The 26,118-nt window shown below is 34.6% G+C and overlaps 1 protein-coding gene across 1 annotated transcript in view; it reads left to right on the top strand.

The window, feature by feature from the left end:
* Positions 1–26,118, top strand: part of ADAM10 (ADAM metallopeptidase domain 10) — a 127,583-nt gene that overhangs the window by 74,058 nt on the left and 27,407 nt on the right. The window contains exons 6-10 of the mRNA XM_069483412.1: positions 4,599–4,748; positions 7,004–7,096; positions 9,784–9,967; positions 17,826–17,989; positions 23,362–23,545. Of these exons, the coding sequence (XP_069339513.1) occupies positions 4,599–4,748; positions 7,004–7,096; positions 9,784–9,967; positions 17,826–17,989; positions 23,362–23,545 (775 nt within the window). The remainder of the gene's footprint in view (positions 1–4,598; positions 4,749–7,003; positions 7,097–9,783; positions 9,968–17,825; positions 17,990–23,361; positions 23,546–26,118) is intronic.

The following is a 26,118-nucleotide window of genomic DNA, read 5'->3' on the forward strand; positions in this document are numbered from 1 at the left end:
ACAGTTAAGAAAATAAAAACAAGCCACAGACTGTGAGAAAATGTTCACAAAACATCTGACAAGAGTACTCTAGAATATGTAAAGAACTCAGAACTCAATTTTTAAAAAATGCACAAATCCCAGTTAAGAAAATGGGCAAAGCATTTGAAAAGACACTTCACAAAAGAAGATATTAAAAATATTTTGGATTTTCAACTAGAGAAGCACTTTGATTAAAAAAAGATTGATATATTTTACTATATGAAAATTAGGAATAAAAGACACCTTAAAGTGAAGACAAGTTATAAACTTTAAGAAATACAATGCATAAAATTAATAAAGAATTGTTCAGAAATAAAGAAGTATTCCTTTTCCTGATTAGAATAACTAATAAAAACTAACCTGGCCTCAAAATATAAATATTTTAAAAAATGTACATTTGCATACATGTAGTTGTGGATGTGTGTATCTATTTGAAGGCATTGAAAAGATAACAAGGCTGTGAAGAATTAGACCAAGATCTTAGAGAAAGTGTACATTTAGAAAGGTGAGCCTGGCATTTGGGTATACCTTTCTCTAGGTGTATCTTCCAGTTCCTGAGGAGGTAGCTGAGAGACTGAGAAGGTGAGTAGAACTGTCCAGACTCGTGAGGCTAAGGATGAAAGTGTTGTTTAGGGTCTACTCAGAAAGAGCTTTAGGTTGGGACCTTGAAGGGCTACTCCCTAGGAGTTAAGGTGAATCAGAAAGTGTTCAGCCTCCTATCATAGGGATTAAAGTTTCACCTCACAGCTTCTTAATGTCTGATTGGATTATGGTGATCCAGGATTAGGAGTACACCAGGCCTAACTGCTTAGCAGAAGTGAGGGTAAACCTCTTAAGAAAGATACCATCACCTCAAGCCTCCTCTGATATCTGTGGTTTTCCATATGTATTTTCTGACACTCAGTTCAAAATAACCAGCATATGAACAAACAAAACAACATGAGAAGAATAAGGGAATTAACAAAGAAAGCCATTTAAAAATACCTACATAATGAAATTATCAGACACAGACTTTAATATGTTCAGGTCATAAAGACAAAATTTAAAATTTCAGCAGAAAATTGAAAATGAACAAAAGAACCTGATGGAAATTTTAGAATTAAAAAATACAGCAACAGAAATTAAGAATTTGATGGATTTAGATCTAGATGGTATGGTACAAGAAGAGAACAAACCACTAGGAAACAAAAGGATGGAAAATACAGAAAAGAGCATAAGAGACATAGATGATACTTTAAAAAGGTCTAACGGCTGGGCATCGTGGCTCATGCCTGTAATCCTAGCACTCTGGGAGGCCGAGGTGGGAGGGTCGCTGAAGGTTAGGAGTTCGAGACCAGCCTGAGCAAGAGCGAGACCCCGTCTCTACTAAAAATAGAAAGAAATTAGCTGGACAACTAAAAATATATAGAAAAAATTAACCGGGCATGGTGGCGCATGCCTGTAGTCCTAGCTCCTCGGGAGGCTGAGGCAGGAGGATCTCTTGAGCCCAGGAATTTGAGGTTGCTGTGAGCTAGGCTGATGCCACAGCACTTTAGCCCAGGCAACAGAGTGAGACTCTGTCTCAAAAAAAAAGGCCGGGCGCGGTGGCTCACGCCTGTAATCCTAGCACTCTGGGAGGCCGAGGCGGGTGGATCGCTCGAGGTCAGGAGTTCGAGACCAGCCTGAGCAAGAGTGAGACCCCGTCTCTACTAAAAATAGAAAGAAATTATCTGGCCAACGAAAATATATATATACAAAAAATTAGCCGGGCATGGTGGCACATGCCTGTAGTCCCAGCTACTCGGGAGGCTGAGGCAGTAGGATCGCTTAAGCCCAGGAGTCTGAGGTTGCTGTGAGCTAGACTGACACCACGGCACTCACTCTAGCCCGGGCAACAGAGCGAGACTCTGTCTCAAAAAAAAAAAAAAAAAAAAAAGATCTAACATACGTGTATTGATATCCCAGAAGGAGAAAACTGGAGAGTCAAGTAAGGCCAGATAATGTCTGAGAATTTTCCAAGTATTTAATATAACAGAGACGTCAGACGACAGATTCATTAAATTCTGTAATTTGGACAAGACAAATACTTCACATTGAAAACAATATCTTTATTATTATTACTAGAAATTGTGAAAACCAAAGATGTAATCTTAAAAGCAAACAGCGGGGGAAAAAAGTTTAATCACCTTTAAAAGGTGAAGCACCATAAAAATGGCAGCTTATTTCTCATTGGAAACAGTAGAAACCAAAAGACAGTAGCATGTTCTGAAACAGAATAACTGCCATCCTAGAATGCTATACTCAGTGAAAACAGATAAAAGTAAAATAAAGGCATTTCAAATTGAGAGTTTAGCCAGCAGACCACACTAAAAGGTTTTTTCCCAGTGAAAAGATTGTGGACTCAAATGGTAACTTGTAGATGAAGGATTGGATAAAGGAACAACACAGTGGATAATTCTAAATGAATATTGACTGTCCTACAAAGCATTAATAATAAAGACTTGTGTGATTGTATTTATTTGTATGTTCTGTATATGTATATATAGAGAAATAAATTGGGAGTGAGAAAAATGTAATTAAGGTGTTCTGAGGTTCTTGTATTCTCTATGAACAGATAAAGGTTCTAATTTATATTTGACTTTGGTAAGCCAAGGATTATATTAGTAAAATATATAACTATAAAAAGCTAATAGAGGGAAATCGGTAAAATAATGAAAACCAAAAATCCAAAAGAAGACAAGAAAGGAGAGAAAGAAAAATGTAGAGGACAAATAGGAGATAAATAATAAAATTGAAGATTTAAACCCAAATATATTGGTGATTATATTAAAAGGTAAATGGGTTAGAAGCACTAATTAAAAAAGATCAGACTGGATTTAAAAAAAAAACAACATAAACTATTTTACAAAAGCTACCCCTAAAACATAAGGGTGTAGAAAGATTGAAAGTAAAGGGGTGTAAGATATAAAATTTGCTGACTGTAATAAAGATTATATCTGTTAATATCAGACAAAGTAGGCTTTAAGGCAAAAAAGCATTACTGAAGTAGATACATCATAATGATAAAAGTTCAGTTCCCCAGGATGTTGTAACATAACAGTCTTAAGTTTGTATGTCCATGATATCAGAACTTCAAAAATATATAAAGCAAAAATTGATGAAGCTAAAAGTAATAGAAAAATCATATGATGAGAGATTTCAGTTCACTTCTCAATAACTAAGCATGAGACCCTGTTTCTGCCAAAAAATAGAAAAATTAGCTGGGCGTGGTGGTGCACGCCTGTAGTCCCCAGCTACTTGAGAGGCTGAGCAGGAGAATCGCTTAAGCCCAGGAGTTTGAGGTTGCTGTGAGCTATGATGACACCACTTTAGCCTGGGCAACAGAGCAAGACCCTGTTTCCAAAAAAAAAAGAAAAAAAATCAAAGACCCTGTCCCTCCGCCTCCCCCAAATTCAATCTGGGTTTTGTGCCATCAGAATTTACTTAAGATGGTGCTTTTAGATGTTGACAAGTGTTTGAAGGCTTAGATTTAGTAACAGTAGTAATTCTTTAAAGAAATACTTATTGAGCATCTCCTGCTTGCTGCCAAGTCTGTGTTAGGTGATAGCAGTATAGTGAGAAAGAAATACAGTGATAGTTTCTTCTTTCCAGAGGTTAGATTCTAGTGGGTGATGTAATGGTGGTGGGGTGGGGACAGAAATTAAAAATAATCACACAAATAAATGTAAAGTTGCACTATGTTAGGGACATTGGTACATGGTTCTGTGAAGTGGTATAACGAAGAATGGACCTTTTTAAGTCTGAAGGAAGACATTAATAAGATCAGAAGAGGCAGCATCAGTATGTGCAAAGACTATGGCAGGAGACAGACTGTATTGTTTGAAGCCTGGATAGAAAGCTTGTGTAGCCATACCACAGAGAACTAGAGTAGTAGGGTCTCTTTGTGAAGTAATATATGAGTAATACTTACCTGGACGGGTAAGTAGAGGCTGTGCATTGCTGTTTTTTTGTGGATTATATAAGGAATTTAGGGCTTTATCTTTAGACTATAGAAGTCGTTGAAATATACTATGGAGATGGATGACATATTCAAAGTTACATTTTGAAAATATTGCAGTATGGAGAATAGATCTAAGGCAGTAGTGGACATGGATTGATTAAGTCAATCTTATTAAAGTACTCTAGGTAAAGAAGTACCTGTTGCTTGGGCAACAGTGGTGGAGCAGAGATAATGGGTAGATTCCCTAAGTATTTAGAAGATAAATTTGACAGGATAGGTCAGGTATTAGGTATGAGGTAGAAGAAGAAAGCAAAGTATTATAAACTTAAAAACTTGCTTTAGATTTAAATGAATACATATTAAGAGTTATGTTTTGAAAATGTTTAAAAGTGAAGGATATGCTTGAATAAATAGTCATCTGTGGAAAATATTATGAGACTAAAAGTAATGTTTATGAATGTTTCATGGTAGCAGAAATACCTATGGTGTTACATAATAAAGCAGAATATCAACTTGTTTATAATATTTATTCTTAACTATATAAAATTGTAGTACTAGAGCATACTAATTATTAGAAATGACTCTTTTTGATGTATAGACACCTCAAGAACAACATGCTGCTAATGGTCCAGAACTTCTGAGGAAAAAACGTACAACTTCAGCTGAAAAAAATACTTGTCAGCTTTATATTCAGACTGATCATTTGTTTTTTAAATATTATGGAACACGAGAAGCTGTGATTGCCCAGGTATTTATATTATGCACCATTTTAAGAGTTCTCATGTTCTCTTATTGTTTTATTATACCTTTAATAAAAATTAAAGTTAGCGAGTATATATCTCATTTGGGGGAAAAAAGTGTTTTCAGTTGTTTTGTGGCAAAATATGTAAGGTAAGTAAACAGATAACTGAAAGACCAGTTAAGGTATTTCAGTGTCATTCAAAAGAGAAGTATAAGAAAGTGATTTCCTGAAAGACATGATGATACTGAAGGTTAGCTTTGGAAAGAGAGTTAAATTTTCTAAGTTACATTATTATTTGCACTTGTGTTTTCTCAGCCCTCATTAAAGTATAAAGTTTTGAAGATACCCTTCAAAATGTCCTTCATGTTGAAGGCACCCAGTGAGAGTTTGATGAATGTATTTTTGACCCAAAGGATTTGTGACTGGGATGATGGAGGTAGCACTAGTATAAATGATAGAATTCATTTAGGTGGTGGGATTGAGCTTATTTTTAGATATGTGTGAAAGCCAGGTGATCATTCCCTTAGGATTTTGAAAGTGTGGAACTGGAGCTTAGAGAAGTTTAGCTTTGAGCTTTCTGTATGAAATTGAAGGGTACAAAAGAGATAGTGAAAATGTAGGAAGAGAATGAAATCAAAAGAGAAAACACTGGAATATATCTGTATATAGTGAATAGGAGGAGGAAGAGAAGCTAGTAAGGAAAAATTTAATAGTTCAGGAGGCTGGAGATTATATAGGATTAGCCAAGGAATAAACAAGTTTTAAGACAAAGTACATAATTGTGTCATCGCAGAGATCTCAAAGAAACTGATCACAAAAGGTAATGAGTTGTTAGATTATTGATGAGCTTTAAGTAAGGTTTCAGTAGAATGTGAGGCTGAAAACATTGCAAGCAGTAAGTTTGGCAAAGACAATGAAAGTTTCAAGAAAAGTGAAAAATAGAAAATATGGTGGTTTAGAAATAATATGGAATATTGGGGGGCAAAGGGAGTTCAGGGATTATGTGAACAAGTTGATAGGAAAGGGAAAAAATTCAATAGAGAAATAATGTAAGATACAAGTGAAAGAAATACTGATATTCTTGAATATCCACAATGTCTTTTGAAGAAAAATGTTCTTGAAGATCCTCTAAGAGTTGGAATCAGGAATAAAGAAAAGTTACCTTTTAGGAGGAAGAGTTACTTTTCGAGGAAGATAGAGATGAATAAAGATAGGGAAATTTGAAGATAAAGAGAGGGGAAGTCGAGATGAACTCTCAGTAAAATATGAAGTATGATCTACTGTGGAGAAATGTTTGAGCCACCACTGTTGGGAAGGAAGTAGAAATAGTGAGCATTGGATAAAAGAATGCTAGGCTCAGCTGAGATTAGAAAGCACGACTTTATAGTGGACTATGACTTTCATTAGCAATGTTTGGAAGCCTGGGCTACCTTTGAAATTATTATTGTTACTACTTTTACTTGACCATCTTGTTTTATATTTATACAGTTTCTTCAAAAATAGTTTTGAAAGTGTACATACATATTTTCACATAAAAATGGTAGCAAGAGTGCTTTCTGTAAATGAAGTTGGGAACGTTGTATACAGAGTGGTTTAGCAGCCAGAGAGTTTAGTTGGGAGTTGCTAGGTAAACAAATGCTTTTGTGTTCTATCACCATGCTTACTCCTCCTAGAATTTAGGAAAATCTGAATGTATCTTTTTTATATTTATGTTATCTCCCTCCTCCCTTTCTTCGCTAGAATAAACCTCTGTAAATATATAGGACCTTCTGTATTTTGTTCACCACTGTATTCCCTGCACCTAAAACAGTGCCTAGTATATAGAAAGTGGTCAGCAAAGCTTACAGAATGTGTACAAGTACAGCAATAGAAGGATTAAAGTCAGGGAATGACTGAGCATTCTGATATTATCAGGCAAGTTGCAAGGATAAATAGAGAAAAATACTCTAGGCAGAGGAAGCATGTGAAAAGGCATGGATGTGTGACATTGTAGGATGGATTGAGGAAACAAAATTTTTATGTGACTGAAACAAGAGTGGATGTTTGCTGTTGGCCAGGGAAGAATCTGGAAAAGATACAGAATCTCCCCTCTCAGCCCAGCTATCCAGTATATAATGTATCTAGTATATGTTGTAGGCATTTTAAAATTTGAATGTGGTGGAACATGAATAATTAATTCTTGATTTTGGAAATGGAAATTAATAATCTTTTTCATATTTCAACATTGCCTATAAAATACTGTTCTTTTTTTAAATTGACAGATATCCAGTCATGTTAAAGCAATTGATACAATTTACCAGACCACAGACTTCTCTGGAATCCGTAACATCAGTTTTATGGTGAAACGCATCAGAGTAAGAAACTTCAATAGTTACAAACATTTAAAAAGTGAAACAGTTGGAATCACGTTTACGAAAAGAAAAATGCTTCCTTGCTACTTCATCTTTATATGCATTTAATAGTTGAAATTAAATTGTACCTACTGATGCAGTTTATCTTTACTCTTGGCATTTACACACACACACACACACACACAGATACTTGGGTTTATGATTTGAGAATTAAAGGCCTTAATCTGGACTACAATAGAGGTAAAATACTATCTAATCTGATTAATATACCATCAAGAAAGCCCTAACCCCTCAATAAGTACAGATATACTACTTGACTTCCCTCCCCCCGTCCCCCAACATTATTCCCCAGTTTCTGAAGATTTGCCTTGTGCAATATTTTTCGGTATGTATGCCATTTGGTGCGTCAGGAAAGAAGGAGGATAATGCAGTGTTTAAATATTAAATAAAATTGGAACTTGGAAAAACATTGAATACTATAATCTCCTTGAAAAATCACAGCTTACACTAAAATACATCAAGTTTTGAGAAGTCCCGCAGGAAAGAAACCCATACTTTTCTAAACTACTTTGACCATGGAACCTTTTTAAAATTAACATTAACTGAGATTCCAAAATACTGCAGAACACATTTTGAGAAATGCTAATCCAGAGCCACAGGATCACTGATGATTAATTTTAATGTTATAAATTGCAAATAAATATTATATTAATTACTGACAAAATTGGGCTGTTCAAAAAATTTTCTGAATTTTCTAAATATATGTGTATAGCTTTTAAGAATTTATAAACTAGACAAACACCTGAGTTTAAAAATATCATTTCGCAAGAAAGTATTTGCCACAGGGTTCCTTTATATTTGTGTTCTCCTGGTTTTCTTAAAATATGGTTGACTATGTGCTTGCTTCGGCATCACGTATGCTAAAAAAAATATGGTTCACTATATAAAAAAAGTATGTGCTAGAAAATTTTAGTAAATACATATATTTAGTAACATAACTATCGATGGTCCTTACTTTTAAAAGTAGTATGATTAAATCTTAAATTGGATTGTTTTATACTGTAGATTTATAGTATAAGAACTGTTCGTGATCAGTTGCTTGCATATATCCTGAAAGCAATGTAAACCTGTATGTGAGCAAGTAAAAGTGATAAGTGCCATAAATATAGCTGTTTAAGTAGGCAAAGCAATGAAGTGCTAACTAGTGAAAAGTAGAGAACTCCAGAACAAATTTTAGTGAAGCACTTTTTTTAGGAAAATGATTTGTATTATGATGAGATACATGTATATAAATGAATAATGTGGTTGTTTCTAGATCATAACTCTTATTAAAACCTTGGTTTAAATTTTATCTGTTGGAGATTGTTCATGACCCATTAAGTAATTTAAAATTTATATTTTCAGCAACTATTTAAATATTAATCATCTCATTTTAATACAGGTAACTAAAATTGAGATGTAATTTTTATTTGTAGCCAATATTACAGAATTATCAGGGAATTTCATTTCTGTATTTAGTGGAGGAAAGCCATCTATAGCATGTTATTAAACATGGGATATCTGTAATATATAGTGTGCTTACTTTTGAAATTTTTTTGTGTTAAATGACCATAACTGATTGTTTTTGGTTAATTGTTAATGGAGAAACCAAATATTCTGAAATCTGTCCTTAGGCAGTTGTCCTTATGGTGTTTTTGCCATCCTGCTTTTGAGCCTCTTGGTTTTACGAGAGGGTATGGATCATAAAAAGACCTGTAGTTCTTGTTGCATCAACCCTTTACTATCAACATTTTCAAATAGACTAAAAGTTTGCCTTCTAGTAAAAACATTTACTTTCATACATTCCTTTTTTAACCTCATCAAGTCTTGTTTGTAATTCTCTGGCTTACCTGGGGAGAGCCAAATTGTTCTAGGACTTCAGAGGACAGGCAGGGGTCTTTTAAAGGAGATAGGGGATAATAAATGAAAGCTTTTGTTTCAAAGAAGTTTGATATTAGAATAGATTATTCTTCAGATTGTGAAGGAGGAACCTTCACCAGGAGTATATAGTAGCTAAGTATCAGAAGAAACAGTCTGGAGGAACTCAGCTTAAAATAGTAAGAGAAGTTGAAATTAGAAAGCAAATAAAATTCTTGCCCACATTCAGGAAAAAAAAAATGAACTTGTTGTTAATTGGATTTAACTCATGTGACTCTTTAGGCAAGGAGAACCAAGAAAATGATTTGTCTGCAGAACTGATAGTCTTGAGTTCAAATCTATCTTATGTTCTAGTAATTAGCTAAAATTAGGGTTTTATGTCTTTGTACTTGTCACCATATTTAGGAGCTTAGCACTGAAGGAGACTTATTCAGATGATTGAATTTGAGAAACTGTATTCCCTTTATTAGAGGTTTTGAAAGCAAAACAGTTCTTTCTTCCCAAGCACTTACTATCTGGGAATCTGGTAAATACTTGCTCAGAAATTTAACATCTTCGATTTTAATTCCCCTATCCTGCCTTTTTTTTTTTTTGGACTTCTATGATCAGCTCAGGAATGGGGGCAGTAGGAACAACTCTAGAAGCCTTAATTCAGGCCTGGTTTCCATCAGACCTTAATCATATTGTCCAGGTATATGCAGAAGGAAGTGATCAGAGACACTAAGGCTCTGCTAATGTTAATTGCTTATTTTAATTATTGTTTTGGATTTTAGATCAATACAACTGCTGATGAGAAGGACCCTACAAATCCTTTCCGTTTCCCAAATATTGGTGTGGAGAAGTTTCTGGAGTTGAATTCTGAACAGAATCATGATGACTACTGTTTGGCCTATGTCTTCACAGACCGAGATTTTGATGATGGCGTACTTGGTCTGGCTTGGGTTGGAGCACCTTCAGGTAGTTTACCTAACTATTCTTAACTTACTACTTGAAACAAAAAGCCATTTTCAGGACAGATTGAATTTTCAAAGTATAGGAGAAAGTGATGTCTGTACAATATCTTACTTTACACTACTTGAATTAGGCAAGATTGAGAAGAGTAATGTAAATGGCAAAATAGATGAAGCAGCTTTTTATTTTGAAAAGAGTACAGGGAAAAATCCTGACGTTTCCGTATACATTTAGTTGCTGAAATAAGTAATTTTATGGAAAAAAGTGATACTTTTGAAACCAAAAGGAAACATAATCTTTCCACAAAAGTTAATAATAGGGGACTTAGAGTCAAAAGGGAAAAATTGTACTCTTGCTTTCTGTTCTGTAGTGAGATAAAGAGCAGAGAAACCCTGTTCAGGAGCAGCAGGTAGAAAGAAAAGAAAGCCTCCCTTTCTTATTATTTTATTTCTAGCCTTTATTTTAACAAAAGGGAAGTGTTACATGGGAAGAGATGTAGGCAGGAAGCCCCCAGTACCCACAGCTCCGCTAACATCATCACCTGGGCCCACACTGCCGAGTCTCTGCCTTAGACATAAAAACTACTATTATTGAGAACACTGGAATAGGATAATCCCCTTCCCATTACATTGATGGGGGTGGGAGGAGGGGGAGGATCTATGATTTATAGTATGGTAAGATCAGTAGTCTAGTTTAGAGAAATATAGATTTATTAATTAAAAGATGAATGGAAAGGACCTCAGACTTGCCGAGTAGAGTTTGATCAGTAGCCTATTGTCTTCTGACCTATATACAGCAATTCCTCTTTCTCCTGATACTTCACTTTTTTCTTTTTTGAAAAATTAACCTTTATCTAGAGTAAGACAAGCTTTTCTATTCCCATTCTTACTAGTTTATTCTTTGATGTGTTATGCATATTTTAAGATCTTAAGTAGTACTATATTTTCTTTTATATTTCTTGCTCTTTTTTAAGCCAGCAGTGAGTATCCTTTTTGTAATTTCCAAGGCTTCTTTTGTTTTTCTTCCATGTTTTCAAGTGTACTCAATTTCATGATGTCATCATGGTGCAAGTTTATGTCATGGGCTGAATATTATAGTGCAATATTTTTGGATATTTGTCTTTTATGATAATCTGTGCTGTTTGTTACTTTCATTGTCAGCAGGTTGTACAGCTCACTCCTTCCTATGATAGTTCATGTTTTACAACTTTTATATTCTGAAATCTCTTTTCCCCTGGAATAGTTGGATGATTTTATCACAAAAGTTTATGATTCCTTTTCCCTATTCATTAATAAGTGCTATAAAGACTCAGGGATTCATTTGATTTTGCTTTGTATATTATCTATTAATATAGTTGTTCTTAAGTCTCACACAAATAAGTGGTCCTCAAAGTGTGGTCCATGGGCTGGCAGCATCAGCATCACCTGAGATTTTGTTAAAATATAAATTCATAGGCCCTATCTAGGTCTATTGAATACAAAACTGTCGATGTGGGGCCCGACAGTCTTTGAATAAGCCCTCCAGGTGATTCTGACGCACACTGATGTTTGAGAAGTATCACATTAATATTTTTGTCTCTAAAGCTTGCACACAAAATGCCTTCTGGGCAAATGAGTGTATGATCTCAAACTAAAAACTTCCTGCCATTTTGTATTTTTAACTATAGACTGTTGTTCATTAAGAATATAATGGTCCTGTAGGAACTGGGTCAAATTTTTCCTAAGTCTTCAGATACCTTATGTCTATAGATTCATCAACTTAACTTTTTAAAAAATAAGCTTTATTTTTTAGAACAGTTTTAGATTTATAGAAAAATTGAGCAGATTAGAGAATTCCCATGTCCCCAACCTCCTCCCTTGGGAGTTTTGAGGAGTTCTGGTCAGGTATATTGTAGGGTACTCCTGTATTTGGAATCTGTCTGATGTTTTTCCTGGTGATTAGACTGGGGTTATGGGTTTTGTGGACACTAATTGTTTGTGATATTGGGACCACCATTGGTAATATTGCTTATTTTGCTGAGGTAGCAGTAGACAGTTCTGGATTGAAAATGGTGTGACATGTTACTTGTATTTTTGTCATTAGGCTCTTCATAAGGATGAAGCAGAATACTTCCTGTGTACTTTATGAGCAAAGATACAGTGTTTAGCAACCAAAATGGAAAAATAAGACTCCTATTGTTAACCTTCTGTCTCCATTTCCCCTGCTCTGCTCTGTTTTTTTCTTTCCATATTATCTCTCCTCTTTATTTCAGGTATCAGGTGCCCTCTTCCTTTACTCTATGTTAAATCTTCAAATCCAGCTCTTAAAAACCTTTTTCTAAGAGCTCCTGGGCACGAGCTAGGCAGGGACAGAAGAATAGGGGCCAGGGTGGGAAAGAGAAGAGATTTTTTTCCTTTGGCTCAGGTTTTTCTAGTGTAGGGTTCCTGCCTTGAAATAACACTCACAACTTCCTTCTCTACTTCTCTTTGTCTTTACTGGCTGAACTGAGTTTTATATTTGACTTATATCTTATTTTTATTTTTTACAAGGAATGTTATATAGTCTTCTTGATTATTTCAATACCTCTATGAGGTATAGGTATTATTATTACTGTCGTCATTCTATAGATGAGAGAATGGGTTCAGAAGCTTTGTGAACAACCTAGTGTCACACAGCTATATGTGAATCAGAATATGGAATCCGGACCTTTTGACTCCAGAGGCAGTGCATTTGAGAGTTATTTTACTAGGTAATACATATATGTACTGTAACAACCTAGCCTTTTCTGAGAAGTTTTTAATAAGTTGAAATGTTTCCTGCTTCTTAGTAGAAGTTATATGTTGCTGGAATCTAGAGAGAGGAGTTATAAAATCATAATAAGCTATATATATATGTATGTATATATATGTATATATATATTTTTTGAGACAGAGTCTCGCTGTTTTTCCCTGGCTAGAGTGCCGTGGCGTCAGCCTAGCTCACAGCAACCTCAAATTCCGAAGCTTAAGCAATCCTCCTGCCTCAGCCTCCCGAGTAGCTGGGACTACAGGCATGTGCCACCATGCCCAGCTAATTTTTTTCTATATATATTTTTAGCTGTCCAAATCATTTCTCTCTATTTTTAGTAGAGATGGGGTTTTGCTCTTGCTCAGGCTGGTCTCGAACTCCTGACCTCGAGCGATCCTCCCGCCTGGGCCTCCCAGAGTGCTAGGATTACAGGCGTGAGCCACTGCGCCCGGCCTAAGCTATATATTTTTTAAATTGTTAATTTTTTAATTTATTATTATTAGTTTTTAAAACATGGCCTTGCTGTGTTACCTGGGCTAGAGTGCAGTGGCATCATCATAGCTGGGCTCAAGCAATCCTCCTGCCTCAGCCTCCTGAGTAGCTGTGACTACAAGCGTGCACCACCATGTCTTGCTGATTTTTCTATTTTTTGTAGAGGCAGGGTCTCACTCTTGCTTAGGCTTAAATTTTTTATTTATTAATTTTTTTTTGTTTTAAGAGATAGGATGTTGCTCTGTCGCCCAGGTTGTAGTGGAGTGGCATGATCATAGCTCACTTCAGCCTCCAATTTATAGGCTCAAACAATTCTTCCATCTTAGCCTCCTAAGTAGCTAGAACTACAGGCTCATTCCATCATGTCCAGCTTATTTTTAAATTTGTTTTGTAGAAACAGGGTTTCGCTCTGTTGCCTAGGCTGGTCTCAAACTCTTGGCCTTAAGTGATCCTCCCATCTCAGCCTCCCAAAGTACTGGGATTATAGGCGTGAGGCACTGTGCCCGGCCTTTTTGGCCTAATCTTTGTTCATCCTGGTTCTATTGTATTATTTGGCTTAATTTCATTTAATTCTGTAGATATTTCACTACTCAAATATATGGTAGTGAAAAGGATTTTGTTGTGTTATTGTTATGTTTGTTAATTCTCACAGAATAGTTGCTCAGATTATTAGCTCTAGTCCTCTTCATTGACTTAGTTGAGCTGGAAAAAACAAGGAGGGGTGAAACATTGAATAGTAAGTTTCTTGTGTTTGAGTTTTTTAATACTATTTTTTATTTGTTTTTATTTAATACTATCTCGTAGTTGTGTGCTGCCTTGGGTTTTCTAATGAGGAAAACACACCTCCTACCCAACTTTATAAAAGTAGAAATAGACAGTGAACTGGGCTGACTTGGAAGGTTCCCATTTAAAGGTATATAGGGCCTAGAGTGGAGCCAAAAAAAATAAGTCTGGTCCCCAAAACAAAGTCAGTCTTAAATATGAAACTGGAAAGATGAATATTTTCTTTAAGAACAGTTCTGTGTTAAGCTTGTAGCCTCTTACTTTAGACTGAAACATTGGCTCCTTAACAAAGTAAATTCTTTAAATTAGGTAATCCCTTTGCTCTGCTGCATTTGCTGAAGCCCTCTAGTGACACACCTTTTGAGAGGCCATTTCGCTGGCTTATTAAGTAAGGTACAGTAAGTCCTCACTTAACATCGTCAAAAGGTTCTTGGAAATTGCAACTTTAAGTGAAATGACCTATAATGAGACCAATTTTTATTTTCTCATTAACGTTATAAGGAAACAACCTTGAATAAAATAATGTTACTTGAGGGGCTTACTGTACATCATTTTGCTTAACAACGTTAAGTGAGGACTTACTGTATATTCTGCTCCTATGTTATTCATCTTGCTGTTATCAGTTAACATAATGAACATAGTCTTAATAAATCCGTGTCATTAAATAAGTCTAACTTTGGCATTCATCTTCATAGTTAATCCTGAACCGCTCAGTATTCCTCTGACCAATCGTGAAGAACATTTTTGGAGACATTTCATTTGGTAGAAATTAGTCTCTTATGTTTTTGTTTTTTTTTAGTTTAGAAATTTTAGTTTTATATTATGTATTAGAATTTGAGAACATACAGAGTTCAACACAAACTTCTCAGGGTAACTCACAACCTATTGAATTCTTAACCCGTAGTCTAAAAGACTAATTTCAAAGGCTGGGAGAATTATATCATTAGAATATTTCAATAAGACACTTGCTATTGGCATTTTGTGCAGGTCTGGATCCTTGGATATTTAACATCTCTGGTCTCTACCCAGTGATGTACGTAGTACATGTGAGTACTGCTTCCCAGACTTGAAAGCCAAAGGAATGCCCTCTCATGTTTCCTGATAACCTCTCTGGGATGGTACTAGTGTCTGATCCTGAATTATTGCTCAGATTAATATTATCCGGTCAGCATGCTATTAATTTTAGATTTCTTTACATCAAAACTGTATTTATAGAATCTGCCAAGGTATTATATTACTGTTGTATTTTTTCTAAGACTTTTTTGAGGGGTTGCAGAGGGGTAGGGTGAGTCTTTATAATATAAAACAGTTACTTGAGCTTGAGTTATAGTTTAACTATGGTATGCATGATGTTTTATTACTAATTGAATGTCTGGCATATCAAAACTACTTGTAATATTTAAAAAAAATTAAACCATAAATTATAGAATTAGGTACAGTATTTTGTTTCTTCCTGTATAATTGATATATTCTACCATATGCAATTAGTCTGTAACAAATATTAAACTTTTATTCATACAAGCAATAATGGTAAAGATCAAAAGCAATTGTTTAAAAAGTTAAGCAAAATATAAATTACATTCCTTAACCTGTGATTTGGTGGGAAAAAAATTTTAAAGAAGCTATAAATTACAAAGACTGTATTTCAGAAGGGTGTACTCAAATTTATGTATGATCTTCCCTTAAATTAGCTAGACCTTAAAAATACAGAAAAGCATGTATTATCAAGAGTTTTAAAAATATACCTGTTTATTTTTTTAAACTGATAGATTTGCAATGTAGAGTCTTTTATATTTAATTCAAGTTTGACAGTACTGCATAGGGCCAATTTGCATGTGACAGATCTTCACTAAAGCAGTATATTAATTTTACTATTTGTTTAAAATTATAGTATGTATACTGTAGTTATTACATACAGAGTACTTATTTATATCTTTTCTCATCTCTAGAAATGGTAATGATGTAGTCTTTTAGGACTCATCTCCAAAAGTAGAACTAGCTTAAGAAAATATATCAAATATTCACAAATTATTTGGTGTTTTATCTCTGTTCAGTTTTCAATGTAGGAAAGATAGTAAGTTTTGAATATCATAAAGGTTCTCAACCCCTTGTTGGGTTAAATCTCAGTCTTTTAGTTTACTTTTCTGTGAAGCACATTATTCATTTCAGCTTTGTAAATCATACAGTACCAGTAATTCAAATTTATGCTTTATTGCCATATATTTTCTTACATTTAATAGGAATAAGGGAACAGTTGTAGTCCATGCCTTTTGTGCAGATCTATTTTGAATTGCCTTCTGTTTTGAATTACATACTTTATCAAGGATGTTAATAAATATTAAGACTTTTTAAATGGTTTAGCAACTTGGTTGTAACTTTGTGTATAGAAAGCTAATTGAAATAATTTGATCAGTTATCAGAATACCCTAATTTGGTTGATTGTATTTTTTAAAAAAATCAGTAGGGACAGATTTTTTTTTAAAAAAAGAGACAGGGTCTTGCTCTGTTACCAGGCTGGAATGCTGTGGCTTGCTTGATCACAGCTCACTGTAACCTTGAATTCCTGGGCTCAAACAGCCCTCCTGCCTCATCCTCCCAAGGAGCTGGGACTACAGGCTCATGCAACCATGCCTGCCTAATTTAAAAAAAAAAAAATTTTTTTGTAGAAATGATCTTGCTGTGTTGCCCAGGCTGATCTCAAACTCTTGGGTTTCAGTGATCCTCTCACCTCGGTCTCCCAAAGTGCTGGAATTATAGGCATGAGCTACTATATCTGTCAGGGACACCTTTTAAATGTAAATGTAAATGTAAACTAAAGAACTTCTCACTAAAAGTTTTTATGTAATAAAATTAATTAAAAGAAAGTATAGTGTTCTCAGTGCAATGTACATGAAGACATGGATTGACCAGGCAGTTTCTGATTTCCTGTTATTCTTTTTCTGATTTCTTAAAACTGCTTTTAGACGTGAAAGCACTGATGTTTTGGTATTAAACTTGCAAATTCCTACTAATGAACAGATAAATTACAAAATGAATATGTTTAACATAAGTAGAAATACAGTTTTTCTTTTAAAATTTGAAAGTGTTTTCAAGCACATTGGAAAATCATAATTCAATTTTTAAACTTATTTGGAAAAAAATTTCAAACCTGCTAAAAATTTTTAAGAATAGTATAGCGAATTACTAATAGATTTTGCCACATTTGCTTTTTGTCTCTTTCTTCCTTCCCACCTTCTCTCCTTCCTTCCTTCCTCCATCCCCGTGTTTTTTTTCTTTTTTTACCTGTGTGACATAATTGTTTTCTTTTTAACACATATATGTTGTATCAGGACAGTGAATCATGTACTCAGGTGCATCACTGCTATTATTTGTAGAAGTGACTTTCTCAGAATCTACTTGAAAATATTTTGTTCAATATTCATTTAACTTAAATCATAAGTTTTCTTTTTAAAAGATGAAAAAGTATAGGCTTTGACTCATTGTGAATACTGATATATTCAAATTTAAAGAAATATAAATATTGTTTTGCTAAGTTAATGGGAGCAAAAATTTGGGGACATTTTGACTATGAAGAAAATTTTGTAAAGACTGTGTACTCCATCCTGGGAATTTGTTTATGAGTGCCATTAAAATTTTTATTTTTTATTTGAAATGAATTCCTAATCTTGTTCCAAAGAAATTTTTGAGTATTTGATACATTTGGGTACCAATTGTATTTTAGATTCAAAATACAAAATGTTTTCATTTAAGGCATATGTTGGCTGTTTTTCAGGGGAGGAAGGAAGTAAATCTTAATTTATTCTTTTGTTTTGTTTTGAATTAGGAAGCTCTGGAGGAATATGTGAAAAAAGTAAACTCTATTCAGATGGTAAGAAGAAGTCGTTAAACACTGGAATTATTACTGTTCAGAACTATGGGTCTCATGTGCCTCCCAAAGTCTCTCATATTACTTTTGCTCATGAAGTTGGTCATAACTTTGGATCTCCAGTAAGTATTGCCTAATTATCAGATATTATTTAAAAAGTTATTAGCCTAACTTTTGTCTATTTACAGTGAAAACAAATATACATATGTGAATATTTAGTTTTTATGTCAGAATATAGTAATGTATTTGACCATACTGGAAGGGAGGAAGATAGAATATTTGTGATTAAAATAAGAAGAGTAAGCATAACAATGCCAGAATTCTGTGAAGGCAAGGAATTTTGTCTGGCTATTCAGACAAAATAATATCTATATCTCCTGGCCCTGGACCAGTGCCTGGTACATAATGCACTGAAATACCTTTTGAATGAGAGTCATTATTCATTGTTTAAAGTACATTTTGAATGTTCAGCAAATTGTGAAATGTTTTTTTCCCCTGGTTTGTTTCTGTTAAAGCATTATTGGGGTTTACTTGATTTGTCTTTCTCTGTGGAATGAGATTGATATTTAAAAAATCTTTTCTAACATACAAAAAAGTAGAAAAAAAATAGGACAATGAACTCTCGTATGCCCCATTGTCCAGAACAAGGATCAGGAAACTTTTTCTGTAAAGGGCCTGTTAGTAAACATTTTAGGCTTTGGGAGCAGCATTTGGTCTCTATTGCATATTCTTTTTTGTTGTTTTTACAATTTTTTAAATATGGAAAAACAATTTTTAGTTTATGCCATATAAAAAGAGGCTATGGGACTGCACTTTGCCAACCTCTGATTCAGAGTCAATAATTATCAAGATTTTGCCATATCTCTTTTCTGTATTCCTTTCTTTTTCTTTGCTAAGCTATTTAAAGCAAATTCATTTATCCTTACATATTTTGGTATGCATTTCTGAAAAGTAGACATTTTCCTATATAACTACAATGTGGTTATTATTCCTAACAAAATTAATAGAAATCTTTGATATGATTGATTGATTGAGAGAGAGTCTTGTTCTGTCACCCCGCTAGAGTGCAGTGGCATCATCATAGCTCACTGCAACCTCAAACTCCTGGGCTCAAGGGATCCTCCTGCCTCAGCCTCCCAAGTAGCTGGGACTACAGGTGCGTGCCACCACACCCGGCTAATTTTTCTATTTTTTGTAGAGATGGGGTCTTACTCAGGCTGGTCTTAAACTTCTAGCCTCAAGGGTTCCTCCTGCCTCAGCCTCCCAGAGTGCTAGGATTACAGGCATGAGCCACTGTGCCTGGCCCATTATATTGATTTTTTAAGAGACCTAAAGATCAATACAACACAGAAATATGAAATACTGAAAGATATTCTTAGTGATTTTGGTAGAGCTTATTAAAAATAACACTTTGGAAAACTTTACTTGAAATGGTATGTACATTCATGTTACTTTTACCTTATCACTTGTAAAAATGCAAAATTTTATGATTTAAAATGTAAATTACATACTAGTAGCTTAAAATCTGCAACTGCACTTCTCCAGTTTCCCCAAGTTTATCAAATATATGCCATCTCACAAAGTTGCAAGTCTTTCCTCTTCTGAGTCCTGATAAGAAATTGACAGGTTATCAACGCTCCTGGATAAAGTATTTAAAATGTGCTTAATCTCTCTACCTCTTGACTACTTTTGTGATCTGTTCTTAAACAATTACTTGAAATTTTAGAGATGGGCAGAGAATTGTTGTTCATGGTTAATTTGCATTTTCAAAGACAGATAAATCTTCTCTCCTCCCCCCACCTGGTTTCCTTGGTTCCAGGCCTTGTGGTTGGGGGCCAGCGGGAGGGGGGATTGTAATCTCCTTCCAACTACTCTTCTGTCTTCTAATCCAGGGCTTCTCATTTTAACATGTATACAAATCACCTGAGGATCTTAAAATACAGAGTTTCTTTTAGTAGGTCTTTGGTGGGGTCTGAGTTTCTATATTTCTAATACACTCCTTCTGCTGCTGGTCTTTGGACCACATTAGAGTAGGGAATCTAGACCTTTCTCTTTTCATTTCTCTTCTAATCTGTTTTCTACCCAGCTGTCAGTGAGGTGTTTTTAGTACATCAATGTCGTTCTATTTATTATTGTTTAATGGGTAAATTGGTTTACATTCTTTGCCTGCCTTGCTGTCTTTTCCTATCATACCACACTATTTTTAAAGACTCTACCATGCCCAAGTATACCCCATCTCCTGTGCATGTTGCTAATTCTGCCATCTGTATACATAATAGATGCTTGTCTTTATCTGTTTTGTGTTACTATAAAGGAATACCTGAAGCTGGGTGATTCATAAAGAAAAGAGGTGTATTTGATTGACAGTTCTGCAGGCCATGTAAGAAGCATGGTGCCAGCAGCTGTTCGGCTTTTTTTGAGGGCCTCAGGCTGTTTCCACTCACGGTGGAAGGCAACAGGGAGCAGGCATGTGCAAAGATCACATGGTGAGAGAGGGAGCAAGAGGTGGGAGGTGCCAGGTTCTTCTTAACAGCCGGCTCTCTTGTTCGAACTAACAGAGTGGGAACTCACTCACCCCCCACCCCCAAGAAGGGCATTAATCTATTCATAAGGAATCTGCTCCCATGACCCAGACACCTCCTATTAGACCCCGACTCCAACATTGGGGTCAAATTTCAACTCGAGGTTTGGGGGAACAAACATCCAAACTATAGCAATGTTTAATAAATAGTTATTGAGTAATTTGATCATAAGATGAGCCAGAACTGTAAACTCCTATACCTGTCTCTGTTGACATCTTTATCTGAAGTCTCTCTTTACCCCTCCTGCTACATATCTATACTATGTCAATGTTACTTTCCCCTGAGTGGTTGATATTATCCCTCATATTTATGCCATCCCAATTATTTGTTGTGCGACTATTATAAACTGCTTTATAAGCTTTGTTGTGGGAAGTTGTAATCATAAATGAGACAAGTTCCCGTCTCTTAATTTGAAACTTCTAATATCTACCCACTCTTACAAGATTAATCTTTGTGTAAATATAGTTATAATCATGGCATTTCTGTTTACCGCCTTATTTCCACTATATTGCTGATATTATTGATATACTTTCCTTATATTAGTATTTAGGGTTTTCCATAATTTGGGTCCAACTGTATTTCCAGTGTTGTCTCCTCTCACCTGTCAAGTAATTCACAGACCTTTAAAACTTTCTTCTGCCAGGAAGTTTATTGCTTCCCATCTTTGGCTATTAAAATCTTGATCCATGTTGTTATATGATGTTAATATGGCCCCTTTTCAGGAAATTTGGCAATATGTATCAGGACCCTTAAAGTGATCTGCTTTTTAACTCAGTAATTCTACCTCTTGAAATCCAACTGAAAGAAATAAATGGAGAATCTATTAAAGAATTATTGTGTTTGAAAAATAAAAATTAGGAAAATATAACATTGCAGTTTTATTTATAATAGCAAAAAGTTTTTAATGGCCTTACAATATGAAAATATTATGGAATGCTCTGCAGTCTTAAAACTGAAGCTTTGCAGTGTATGCCTTAGACTGTTAAGCTGAAAGAAACATGTATATAACTGTATACATGATATATAGTACAAATTTTATATTAATGATAACAGCTAGATATATAGGAAATAGACCAAATGTTAATAATATTTATTGTGTGTGGTAGATTATGATTGAATTTTTCTTTATCCGTTTTTTATTTTCTAAATTTTCTGTAAGATCATATATTGTTTTTATAGTAAGAAAATTTTTGTTTTTTTGTGTAAGATTATAGTTTCCTTGTGAAATCTTTCTTGTGATTTGAACTCTCATAGCACTTTTTGGCATCCAGGCAAGATAGCCTTTCATGTTCTATATTATGTTTTGCCTATTTGTGTGCTTGTTTTATTCCCTTATGTGAGGATGGCAAATAGCTGGCATGGTTGTTTACAACCTCTTACCCCTTTCATGCTGTTAATGATGGTCTATAACATCCCTGGGGCTAATAAAGCAATAATGGATGAACAATGTCTATAATGGATTTATGGGGCAGCAAGTCAGACCAGGCAGATATGTCACAATTTGCTATCATTTTTAAATAGAATGTAAGTTCCTCAAAGGCTAAGGATAATATTTGTCTCATGTTTATATTTTCATATTATATTTTAGTGCCTGCTTGTATAATAGTGGATGCTCACTAATATTTATTGAATTGAAAAGTGGTAAAGTATTCTGTAATGACATCGAGAGTTATATAGTATTAGAATTTTTTCTTTCCTTTTCTAAAATTCTAATGTTGAAAATAATTCTAATGCCATACCTTATCAGAAACCAAACTGAATTCTATGGAACGAAAACGTAAAGCAAGATAATATTGGAGAATAGTATAGAGTTGTTAAGTGCTGAATCTAGGTTTAGGAGAAAGCCAAAAGGTATCAGAGAGACTAAAAGTGTGGTAGTAGCAGCCATATTTTTAACAGTTGTCTCAGAATGGGAAGTAGAAAATGAAAGATGGCAATCCTTTTTAGGCAGTCCTTTTCTTTCTGGAGAGTAGGGTTATTGGGTATTCAAAATAAGATTTAAAATAAATAGAACTATTACTGTAGTACCTGATGTTTTTCACCCCTTCTATTATATTCTGAATTGTTTGAGGAGCATTGTGAGGTAGGTTTGTTTGTTTTAGTGCATATCCCCAAGGAGGGCAGGGGCTGCTGGGTTAGCTTGCTTGATCTCAGCACTGGTCACATAAGTGTGTTTACTTTGAGAAAATTCAGAAAGCTATGCTTTGAAACTTTTCTGTAAATATCTGATGCTTCAATAAAACTTACCAAAACCAAATACCACTTCTGCATATTTACACATACACAGAATTCTGTCTCCTGTTTATTCTGCAAAGCAAAATTTTCATTTTTCCTCTTGGCATTCCTTCATTTTCATTTTAAAATAGATCATTGTGTTTCTATCCCTAGTCAGCATTTTTACTTTTCTTTCTTGCATACTGGTTAATAAGTTAGCTGTCTTCGATTCGTGTTCTATGTGTGCTTAGCCCCGTACCAGTCTATTTAGTTTCCTTTCTTTTGTTTCTCCCCACCTCTGTCTCCCCAAATTAGTTATAACCTGTAATTTAGCATATATTTTAAAGAATATCTAGTAATTTTAAAGTAGTTTATATTACTCTTACTAGTTTTAAAAGTAGGGGAGCTTGCTTATTTTTAATAGATTTTTATGACAGTTTGTCCTCAATTCTATTTCCTGCTTAGAAAGCTATAAATTGTGGCTAGACCTCCACTGATTTTCCTTCGTTTCTAAGACAGTAGATCCTAGAAGAGCAAACTGTTTTCCTACTCACAGTGTAAAACAATGGTCAGATCTTTTGTAAAGGAGAGTCCACAAGCTTCCATTGTTCTTTTTGATGAGAACATTACATTTAATCAGATGACCTGAAAACCTTATTTTACTTCCTGTTTATGTAACTCTATATTCTGTTTGACAGCATGATTCTGGAACAGAGTGCACACCAGGAGAATCTAAGAATTTAGGACAAAAAGAAAATGGCAATTACATCATGTATGCAAGAGCAACATCCGGGGACAAACTTAACAACAATAAATTTTCACTCTGTAGTATTAGAAATATAAGCCAAGTTCTTGAGAAGAAGAGAAACAACTGTTTTGTTGGTATGTATCTTTTCCCAACATTTTGTTATAAGCGTTTTGAAACATTAAGAAAACTTGAAAGAATTATACAGTAAGCACCCATATACCCATCACCTATATTGTAAAATTGTTAAAACTTTCTGTATTTGCTTTATCACATATTTATTAATCTGTCCATCCTTCAATCTGTATTTTTATTGCAATTTAACACATTAACTGTCACCCTAGGAAAAAAGTTTTTTCCTTGGGGCCACAGTGTTTTATTATGAAAATAGAATAAAAACTTCGAAAACAAAATGATCCTTTCTAATTTAATGAAAAATTGGTTATTTTTTATTGTTTTCTGTGTTTGAGTTATATGCTACTTGAAAAATATTCACATGGCTCCCAAGGTAGTGACATATGCATTACATATGCTTCACGAGGCCCTGGGCTCAAAACTGTTGTGAGTTAAATACAAATCACATGGCAGTTAATGTATTAAAGTAAGTGGTGGCCATCAGTATACTTCACCCCTAAACACTTTAGCCCGCCTATCATTAACTAGAGTTTAGTATCATTTGAAGTTCTTTTTCTGTTTTCTACATAAGTAAAATGCAAAATTTTAAGTCCACATTTGATGAGTTTTTGTTTTGTTTTGTTTTGTTTATTGAGATAGGATCTCACTCTGTTGCCCGGGCTAGAGAGCAGTGGTGTCACCATAGCTTACTGCAGCTTCCAACTCCTGGGCTGAAACAATTCTCCTGCCTCAGCCTCCTGAGTAGCTGGGACTACAGGCATGTGCCACCATACCTGGCTAATTTTTTAAAATATTTTGTAGAGATGAGGTCTTGCAATGTTGCTCAGCCTGGTCTCGAACTCCTGACCTCAGGTAATCCTCCCGCCTTGGTCTCCCAAAGTGCTAGGATTACAGGTGTGAGCCACCACTCCCAGCCCATTTGGTGAGTTTTGACAAATGCATTTACCTGTGCAAACTAAGTACTATCAAGATAGAGAACATTTCTGCCACCTCAGAAAGTTCTTTTATTCCCCTTCCCAATCAGTCTCTGTTCCTAATATACCTCCACGAGCAACCACTATCTGATTTATTTCACCATAGATTGGTTTTGCCTCCATATAAATGGAATCATACAGTTTGTACCTTTTTGTGGAAGGCTACTTTAACTCAATATAATATTTTGAGATTCATTAGAATTTTAGTCCTTTTTATTGTTGAGTAGTATTACGTTGCATGAATGTATCCCAGTTTGCTCATCTACTCTTCTATTAATAAATACCTGGGCTTTTGGGTTTGGGTTAATGTGACTAAAGCTGCCATGAAATTATTTTTCTCATTGTATTAATACATATATAACATAAAATTTGCCATTTCAACCAATTTTAAATATACCATTTTGTGATATTAATTACATTCACAATGTTGTGCAACCATTACCACTATCCATTTCCAAACTGCTTTTCATCATCCAGAACAGAAATTCTGTAAACATTAAGCAATAATTCTCTCCCCTTCCCTCAGCCCCTGATAACTTCTAATCTACTTTCTTTCTTTTCTTTTTTTTTTTCCCCTGCCATTTAGCATATCATAATAATCTACTTTCTGTCTTTGTGAATTAGCCTATTCTAGGTCCCTCCTATAAGTGGGATCATACAATGTTTGTTCTTTTGTGTCTGGCTTATTTCACTTAGCATAATATTCTCAAGGTTCATCCATGTTGTAGCATGTATCAGAACTCCATTTTTTTTTAGTGTCTGAATAATATACAATTCTATACATAGATCACATTTTGTTTTTCCGTTTGTCTGTTATGCCTTTCTTGTTGCATTTAATGTATTCAGCCGTGTGGCATTTAGCATTTTCTAAATATTCTACCTTGTGTTATGGGTTTTTTGGTGTGTTCGTGTTTCTCAAGATTATAAATTACTTGAGGAAAAACACTGAGGCCCATTCATCTTTGTACGTGAAGAGCATGCAAAGAGAAGTTAAATATGGACAGCAAAGGGGAAAGAATTGAGGAAGATTTCCAGATAAACATGGCTTTTTGTCTTTAATTAAAAATTTTATTGAGATAATTGAAGATTCACATAGTTGTAAGAAGTAATAGATTCTCTGTACCTTTCACCCAGTTCCGCTCAATGGCAGTATCTTGCAAAACTATAGTACAGTATTACAATCAGGTTGTTGACATTCATACAATCCTTAGATCTTATTCCCCAGTTTTTCTTGTTCTCATTTCTTTGTATCTGTATTTAGTACTATACAATTTTATTACATGAGTAAGTTTATGCATCCACCACCACAGTCAAGATTCAGAATAGTTTCATTAGCACAAGGATCCTTCAGTGTTGCCCTTCCTTCCTGTTGTGCCTTCCCTCTCCCTACCAACCTGTTCTCCGTTTCTAAAATTTTGTCCCTTCAAAAATGCTACATAAATGAAAACATAGTATATAACCTTTTGGAATTGCCTTTTTTTCCCCACTTGGCATAAATCTCTGGAAATTCATCTAAATTGTTGCCTTTATCAATAGTTTGTTCTGTTTTATTTCTAAGTGGTATTCTATGATATGTATATACAACCATTTGTTTAACCAAT

This window comes from Eulemur rufifrons, chromosome 2 (assembly GCF_041146395.1).
Source record: "Eulemur rufifrons isolate Redbay chromosome 2, OSU_ERuf_1, whole genome shotgun sequence".
Taxonomy (NCBI): Eukaryota; Metazoa; Chordata; class Mammalia; order Primates; family Lemuridae; genus Eulemur; species Eulemur rufifrons.